Source organism: Octopus bimaculoides, chromosome 17 (assembly GCF_001194135.2).
Source record: "Octopus bimaculoides isolate UCB-OBI-ISO-001 chromosome 17, ASM119413v2, whole genome shotgun sequence".
Taxonomy (NCBI): domain Eukaryota; kingdom Metazoa; phylum Mollusca; class Cephalopoda; order Octopoda; family Octopodidae; genus Octopus; species Octopus bimaculoides.
This window is the reverse complement of record NC_068997.1, coordinates 8,863,417-8,872,708: the sequence shown is the minus strand read 5'-3', so window position 1 is coordinate 8,872,708 and position 9,292 is coordinate 8,863,417. Positions and strand designations below refer to the sequence as shown.

Below are 9,292 nucleotides of genomic sequence, written 5' to 3'. Positions count from 1 at the left end.
AAAAAAAAGGAAAATACAACAGAACATGTAAAATATGCTTTGTGTATTTTCTGACACACAGGTCGAATGTTTCAGACTAAAATGGACAGCAAAAAAAAAAAAAAAAACTCCATGTGATATGCAGCAGGATTTAGAAAAATAGGGACAATGTTTGAATGTTTAGACCAGTGGTTCTCAACTGGGGTTCCATATGGCCCTTAGGGATCTACATAAGATTTTGTTGTTGAAATTTATCTGCAATAAGTTGGTTAGAGTTCTACAATAGACAAAATATTTTAATAAGGTTTTTTTTAAAATACAATTCCTAATAATAATCCTTACTGCAAAGTGGTTGGTGTTCGGAAGAGCATCCAGCTGTAAAAACCTTGCCTGTGCTTGTGCCACATAAAAAGCACTAAGTCCATTCTGCTTACTGGTTGGTGTTTGGAAGGACATCCAACCGTAAAAACTGTGCCAAAACAGACACAGAAGTCTGGTGCAGCCCTCTGCCTGACCATCAGCTCCCGTCCAACCGTCCAACCGTCCAACCCATGGAAGGAGGACGTTGATGAGGATGAAAAATATAATGGGACTTTTTAAAACCTTGAATGTTTATTAGGGTCCAGTAGAATATAACAAGAATCAAAGGGGTCCATAGACAAGAAATGGTTGAGAATCGCTGATTTACTGCAATGTTGCCAAGAAGAGTCTGGCTACACTTGGTCCTATAGTTGTACCAACTTCTCCAAGATAAAACAGAAACAAGATGCTTACCTTTCCAGCCACACAGGATGCACATAACCACTTTTTTGGTAACCTGATGAAGAGAGAATAAATAGGATGAGTATATTCAAGAAATGATGGGATCATTTATATATAGATATGTATGTGTGAGTAAATATCTGTCACTTCCCTCTCACCAACCCATTCCTCACCCTCTGATCCAGTCTATCTTTTCCTTTATACTCTCCCCCCCCACTTCCCTGTCATCCTGGGGCTGTCAAGTATTTCCTCTGTAGTAAGACAGCTATCCCTGCCCCTCTATCATATTCCAACACCTCACCTGGCACACAGCCACTTATTTCGGTTCCTCTCTCTTTCTCACCTGAGACATCCTTGTCTAGCAAACCACTTGGCAACCCCACTAGTACCACTTGAATGTAAAAAGCACCTGTGCTAATGTCACGTATAAAACACCCTTGCTGTCGCCACATGAGAAGCACCCATGCTGGCATCACGTAAAATGGACCCAGTACACTCTGTAAAAGTGGTTGGCATTAGGAAGGCATCTAAGCATAGAAACCATACCAAAACAAATGACTGGAACCTGTACAACCAGCTCTTGAGCTGAACATTCTAAACACTGAGCTGCATACTTTTACAGAACAGTTACAACATAGATTAAAAAGCTGTTCTCGAATTATTATACTTACCTGACATCTACCTCAATTCTATGGTACTTACTATAAAACAGCCAATAAATATTATTTAATAGTGGGTCAAACTGTAAAGCATTTTGTAGTAGTAGTAGTAGTAGTAGTAGTAATATAGAGACGTGCTGTAACAGTGTGTTGCCCATGCATCCACCATTTGTTGGTGATTCCCTACTATTCCTGGCAGATGACACCTTTGCACCACTCAGGTAATAACCCACCAACCCATGGGTCTGTTTGGGGTAGTTGTTGCTAGTGATGGTTTTATGAGGTCGGAATGTAAATCCTACCTCAAAACCTTTTCGTTGTCTTTTATGACACACCCACAGGAAATGTTAGGTCTAGTCTTTGGCATGCTGGTCTCCACTCTGCACTTTCATGCTGTGAAGGGACTGGCATGTGTAAAGTACCTGGCTAGAGATATATTTGAATCTATTGATTCTGAGTTCAAAACTTGCCTTGCACACTTCTGCAATAGGCCAATAAATAAAGTTTAATTACCAGTTATAGGCGCAGGAGTGTCTGTGTGGTAAGTAGCTTGCTTACGAACCACATGGTTCTGGGTTCAGTCCCATTGCGTGGCACCTTGAGCAAGTGTCTTCTACTATAGCCTCGGGCTGACCAAAGCCTTGTGAGTGGATTTAGTAGACGGAAACTGAAAGAAGCCTGTTGTATGTATGTATATATATACATGTATGCGTGTCTGTGTTTGTCCCCCCCAACATTGCTTGACAACCGATGCTGGTGTGTTTACGTCCCCCGTAACTTAGTGGTTCGGCAAAAGAGACCGATAGAATAAGTACTAGGCTTACAAAGAATAAGTCTTGGGGTCGACTTGCTCGACTATAGGCGGTGCTCCAGCATGGCCACAGTCAAATGACTGAAACAAGTAAAAGAGTTATATACTGGAGTTATAGAGCAGTATGATTAAATATCTGAGAAGTTTGTTTTGTAATTGCAAGGTCCACTACTCTCAATTTTTGACTGCTACATTATTTCACTGCCCCCACCTGCCCTGGACAAAAAACAAAGTTGACCTCAGAACATATAGCACAAAGCATTTTCCCCCTCAACACTATGATGCTACCCATTTGCTACCTTCCCTAGAAATAATGGCATTTATTGAAAGACAAGGAAGATTTCTTTGGTAAGTATTTACCTTTGCAATGGAGGAATTAAACAATCTATGTGAAAAGCTCGAGGGCATTCATCACAAGTTGCCAGTTTTCCATTTTTCTTGCCACAAGCAACACAGCAAGGGACTCCAGTAGCCTAAAAAAGGAAGAAAAAAGAAAAAAAAAGGTATTATTCTTACTGATTAAGCTAAAATCTTGGTTAATTCTTTTCTGCATCACTCCATGAGATTAGTGATTATCCCTTGCTTTTACATGGATGAGAGACAAATCTCTCCAGGATAGTATGCTAGCTACTCTATAGCAGGTAGTTTCCTACATGGATGAGAGACAAATCTCTCCAGGATAGTATGCTAGCTACTCTATAGCAGGTAGTTTCCTACATGGGACGAATTAAACTTTATGGTGTGACCGAGGCTCACAAGGGCCATACCAATCAGGGAACGTCTGCACAAGGTAAGGACAACCTTTTTCAAGAAGTGGGCCACATGAGACACAGCTCATTATCAGGTGGCATTACTAAAAAAATTCAAGGTAATTTTTTGCTGAGTGTGCAATTCAAAGCATCCTGCAATTTGTCCATCATTGCTTTATGCAGTCCCATGAAATGGTAGAAAAAGGAGTCAAATCTCCCTCAGATCAGACACTATGGTCTTAAAAAACAAAAGGACAGATTATATGGTCTTAGATACTCCCCCATAAAAGTCAGGAAGGTCACAACCAGATTGTCTTGGCCCATTAAATTAGGATTTGGAGCTAAATGACAACAGGTGAGTAGCTATGTCATTTGACTTGCTAACAACAATAATCAAATCAATCAACCACACACACACACATCATTACCGATCATCTAAAAGGGGACACAACATATATCTGAAATATGGACTGACCACAGCAAGAACATTGGTCAGTTTGTAGGCTTGATCAAGTAAGGTTAAATAAACATTTTTAGTTGATTTTTGAAAAATTAATTATTTAATTCAATTAATTAATAAGTTACTTAATACTCAAAAGGTTCAGTTCCCCTTGTTGAAAATCGCCATGTGAAAAGGCTCCACACAGGATTTGAAACCAGTATGTCAATTTTATTTCTCTTGCAGCAAGAACTCCTACTGACTGCTACACTTGCCACATCCAAACATTTAGGCAGTAGTTCTCAATTAAGGTCCATATGGCTCTTGGGGGTCCCATATAAGATTTTGTTATTAAAATTTATCTGCAAGAAATTGCTTGTATTCCTACAATACACAAAATATTTAAACATTTTTTTTTTAAATACAATTCCTAATAATATTTAATCATAAAAAATATAATAGGGAGTTTTTTTAGACATTGAATGGTTATGAGGGCCCCACCCCTTGAGTAAAATAGGGATCAAAGGGGGCCACAAGCAAAACTTATTTGAGAACTACTGATCTAGACATCTGCGGGTTACATGATATCATTGTCGGCCAGTACTAGATAGGTTATTTCTTTTATCGACCCTGGAGGCAAGAGAACAAAACTGATTGCGGATTAGAATGGAGAATGTAAAGAGTTAGAAGAAATATTGCAAGATATTTTGTCCAACATGCTTAATGCTTGTGCTGGCTTATCAAATCAGAGTTTACCCAACTGTGACAATAGGATGCTCCCGACCCCTCACAAAAAAAAAAAAAAAATTGAAGTCACAAAGATGCTTACTTTGGAAATACATTCATAACAGTACCAGTCACCATCAGGAATAGTTTCCATTTTAGGCTGAAAATATAATTATTACAATGAAATGAAATAATGGGTCACTTGTCTTCTTAGTAAAATAATAATAATAATAATAATAATAATAATAATAATAATAATAATAATAAAGCGTTCTATATTTTGGTATTATATTTATGATAAAGAAATCTAAGTAAATCATATTGATTTTTAATTTAGAACAGATATATGCATACAAAAACACAGCTGTTATATAGTCACATAGATAAATATAGATATGTTCACATATAAACGCATACATGTTATAAGAGTCACATTAATAAGCATAAATATGCACATTTTATAGTGACAAAGACAGATAAATATAGAGATAAGCATATGACACGGGTAAACGATAAAAGATAATGTCCAATATAACATTTAGATTAAAACGAGAAGAGAAAAGAACTGTATTTTCTGGCATACAAGTTCAATTTCCAGACCAAAGATGGTGACAATGTTTGAATGCTTACACTACATGTTTATGCTACGTACTTCACTGATTTGTATGCTCGAAAATACAGGTAAAATGAAGCTCAACAGAGAAAAAGTAATCATGGAAAAAGAATTATGTATTTTGTTACCTTGAAGCAGTAAGTGTGGTAACCTTTATCACAGCCATCACAGAGAAGTAACTCAGCTTCATTGTCATCTTTACGGCAGATCTGACACAGCTGAAGAAAATACAATTCTTGAATAATTAACCTTTTAAAGGGATTGAGTAATTTGTTTGGTTACATTTAAAAGAGGTCACTGGTTTGTGTCACCTCTTTTTTTGTTTTATCTTTTTAGTTAAAAGGTGCTTTCAACCCTTTAGCATTTAAACAGGCCATATTCAGCCAAAATATTTAGCCTATTCCATGTTCAAACTGGCTAGATTTGACTTCTCACACCTACCCTATAATGTCATTCTAAAAATAAACAATTACATAATTGAAATTGCTGCAAGATAATGCATGATTAATTATACAGTCTCTTAAGAGTAACATATCCTTTACACACACATGCTCTCTCTGTCACACACACACACACACACACTTATTTATAATGTGAATAAATAAGCATTACATTTGACAAAGTCATCTGAATACTCAAGGTTTAAACTGGATATCCGTTGCAAATGCTTGCAACAGAGTGGACCCTATTAAAGAGACTCAAGGTACCCATTGGTGGTATTAGGCTAGGCAAGAGATGGAAGTCTGCCTTTCACTCTTTGCATTGTGTCTGTGACTAAGGCAACCATTAATCCATTAGCATTCAGATTATCCTGTCAAAAGCAATACTAATTCATTCAAATTGTTTTGAGTTAATCCTGCATTATCTCATAACTTCAAAATTTCAATGATGTGAATGTATATTTTTAGACTGACATTATAGGGTAGGTGTGAGAAGTTGGATCTGGCTAGTTTGGACATAAAACTGGTAGAGTATTTCAGCCTGATAGAGCCAGTGTTAAATCACTAAATCCATCAGACTGAAAACAGGTGGCAAAAAGAGGAGCTAACAACTTGGTTGCTACAAACAGAGGCAGCATTGAGCTCAGTCTCAGAACAGCTGTGTACACTCCCGACATTCTCCACCCTACCAATTTACCTCAGACATTGTTACTATTGGATTCAAATCGTGCAAGTCTCAGGGGGTGTAAACAATGATATCAAATTGTATTGGTGATATATTAGCATGGTGGAGCGAGAGAGAGAGAGAGAGAGAGAGTGTGTGTGTGTGTATGTATGTGTATATATATATATATATATATATATATATATATATATATATATATATATATATATATATATATATATCCAGACATTCAATACTTTATTTCATAGTACCATCCATTTTTATTTTATATTATATATTATATTATATATTGTATATTCCATATTCTATATCCCACATTGGTTTTGCAGGAATATAAATAAAACATAAAAAACAGACAGTGTTGGAACTCTTTTAAACAAAATAATATATATATATATATATGTATATATATAGCCAAAGGAAGACCAGTCATGGCATATCTCCTGCAGAGTACAACAGTATTGTCTCTTAAGGGCAAAGTATCCTTTGTACACACATTATCTCTCCCACGTATGCATGCTCTCTTTCTCTTTCTTTCACATGAACACTCACCCTCTCACCCAAATCTCTCTCTCTCCTTTTCTCTTTCTCTATCTCTCACACACCCTTTCTCCTTCTCTCTCTCTCTCAGCTCCAATGGAAGTCTACTTCCAGTCAAAGAGCAGATGTGTGGTTTTAAACTTGAAGCTAGTGTTTGTTGGGGATATAAATACATCTTAGGGATGAGGTGGTGAAAGAACTGATCCCTGAGACAAAATCACCAGAAAGAAGCAACTGCTCAGAGTCTAAAGAGAACTGCGAACTGGGGCAGAGTTTCACATCAGAGTGGTGGGGAGGTGAGTAGAGACAATAAAGTGAGCAGGAACCAGGCAAATTCAAATGAGCAGGCTTCAGTTTAGGTATGATACCATTCAGGGAGAGCTCCTGGGGATTGTCATCTGACTCTTTGGAATGTGGTGTGCTTAGATAATCAAATCTTGGATAAGAATTCATCATCATCATCATTCTTTTAACATCCACCTTTCTATGCTTGCATGGGTTGGACAGAGTTTATTGAGGCAGATTTTCTACAGCTGGACGCCCTTCCTGTTGCCAACCCTTATCTATTTCTGAGCAAGGTAATACTTCCTCTATGGTTGGCCAGAGAACTTTTTTGCAGAATATTGGTAATGAATGACATCCATTTACAACAATTCTGCAAGGAAACACAAAGACATATACAACAGGCTTTTTTCCAGTTTCTGTCTACCAAATTCACTCAGCTTCAGTTGGCCTAAGGCTATAGTGAAAACACTTGTCCAAAGTGCCACACAGCAGGAGTTGGAGTTGTGGAGTTGGAAACAATTAAGAGGTAGCTGGAGTTGGGGTCGGTAAAACTATACCAATCCAACTCACAATATCTTTATTCTTTAATATAGAGGCCTACTCAAAGTACAAGTGTAGGCATACGCTTTAATGTAGACCACAATCACTTAATTACATAAAGAGGAGTCAGAGGTGCCAATAGTAGAGGAGTCAAAATCTTTTGTTTCAATTCTACAGTCCTGCCACGAAGTGGGACTGAACCCCAAACCATATAACTGGGAAGCAAGTTTCTTACTACAACAGCCAAGCCAACTGTTGTGGAATTCCAGGTCAGACTTGATCTAGCAGACCAACAACCAAAAGCAATTCATCCATGACCATCTCATCTTAAAAAATCATTAAATTTAATTACCACTTTCATGATTGATTTTTCCCATGCTATAGAGTTAATCAAGAAGTTAGCACATATTGATAACTGAGCGACAGATTTGGCTGAATGGACGGCATTTCGCCAGGTAAGCAGTCCAGGTGGAACGTCTTCCTCCCCCTCATCTTTTCTGTTTTCATGGGAACTATTTTGGTTCTCTCCAGCTAATGCAATATTAGACAAACTAATCTGGATTCTGCAAAGAAAGAAAAAAAAAGGTTTTAGAGATCAAGTTTAAACAAGAAGAAAAACAATATACACATGGATTATCTCATAGCGTGGAAATTTTGATAATACGATTGTTTATTTTTAGAATGACTGTGTAGAGTAGTTGTGAAAGGCCAAATCTGGCTGGTTTGACCATAAAACAGGGAGAATATTAGGACCAGATATGGCCAGTTTAAGAGCTAAAGGGGTAAGGAAGTAAATACTGAAGAATAATGGTTGTATTTCCACATGTTTGTCAGTAAATTTAGAGGCTACTTTTTTAACCTTTAGAACATTGCATTTTCTTTAGCATTGTCTCCCTTGCCACTGCCCTGGTACTACAGGGGAGAAAACTCATATGGTGACATGATGCACCTACAATGTGCTAAAGGTTAACTAGCAAAGTTATAGGAAAATATAAAATGGTTTTGTGGGAAGAACTTACTTTTTACATAATGGTGGCTTTAAGTAACGCCGCTCAATATTTCGTTCCAATTTTAAGAGTCGTTTTTGTGCATCTTCTAAGAAACTTTGCTTCTGCTCCTCTGTTTCTTCTTCACCTGGATTTGGAGGTGGATCACTTTCAGAGGGTGGAGCAACTGGTTTCGGATTTAACTTTGATCCCTAAAGAAAAGAAGGTAGAATTTGAAAAAATTGGATATTGCATTGCAAATTTACTACATTTGAGTGGAAGAAATTCATCACTAAGTTGTATTTCTTGTTGGCACAAATTTGAGAGAAGCTGTTTTGGAGTAATAATAACAATCACAATAACAATAGTTATCCTTTCTGCTATAGGCATGTGGTCTGAAATTCTGGGAAAAGGGGCTCTAAACACATGCACCAGAACTCTACTTAGAGGCACTAAACAGGTGCCTTTATGTAGAGTTCTGGTGGTGGGTGTTTAGAGCAGGTCTCCGATCTCAGCAAAACTAGGAGTTGTAGTTTTTCAATCCCTCACTCCTACAAATCTTTGAGGTCTTGTACTTAGCCATAACCCCTCCCCCATCAAAAAACCCTTGTGTGATGTTTGTGTGTGTGTAAGTAGATGTGTTAAGTGTGCAACAACATTACCATATAAGGTTGCAGTTCTGAATAATAACTGCATTAAACTCCCGCATGATTTGGTAGAGGGATCATCCATACAGTTCAAGGCAATTATGTAGTATGAACAGTACATAGAATAAGAAAGAATAAATGTATGTATGTCATCCTCTTCATCATCAAATATTGGGTTGTCAGTTAGATTTGTTTGTTTTTCCATTTGTTTTGATCTTTTCCAGTTTTTTTGAATAACACAAAAAATATTTTTATCAAAGTGTTTTTTTTCTGTAGCTCTTTTCTTCCTCAACAACTTTTGGAAGCCCAGTACTTATTCTATCAGTCTCTTTTGCTGAACCGCTAAGTTACGGGGACGTAAACACACCAGCATCGGTTGTCAAGCGATGTTGGGGGGACAAATACAGACACACAAACATATACACACACAC

The 9,292-nt window shown here is 37.3% G+C and overlaps 1 protein-coding gene across 1 annotated transcript in view; it reads right to left on the bottom strand.

The window, feature by feature from the left end:
• Positions 1-9,292, bottom strand: part of LOC106872674 (bromodomain adjacent to zinc finger domain protein 2B) — a 268,130-nt gene that overhangs the window by 854 nt on the left and 257,984 nt on the right. The window contains exons 30-35 of the mRNA XM_052974123.1: positions 8,248-8,426; positions 7,581-7,791; positions 4,867-4,956; positions 4,229-4,285; positions 2,572-2,684; positions 668-796 (exon numbers count right to left, since the gene is read on the bottom strand). Coding sequence (XP_052830083.1) covers positions 668-796; positions 2,572-2,684; positions 4,229-4,285; positions 4,867-4,956; positions 7,581-7,791; positions 8,248-8,426 — 779 coding nt within the window. The remainder of the gene's footprint in view (positions 1-667; positions 797-2,571; positions 2,685-4,228; positions 4,286-4,866; positions 4,957-7,580; positions 7,792-8,247; positions 8,427-9,292) is intronic.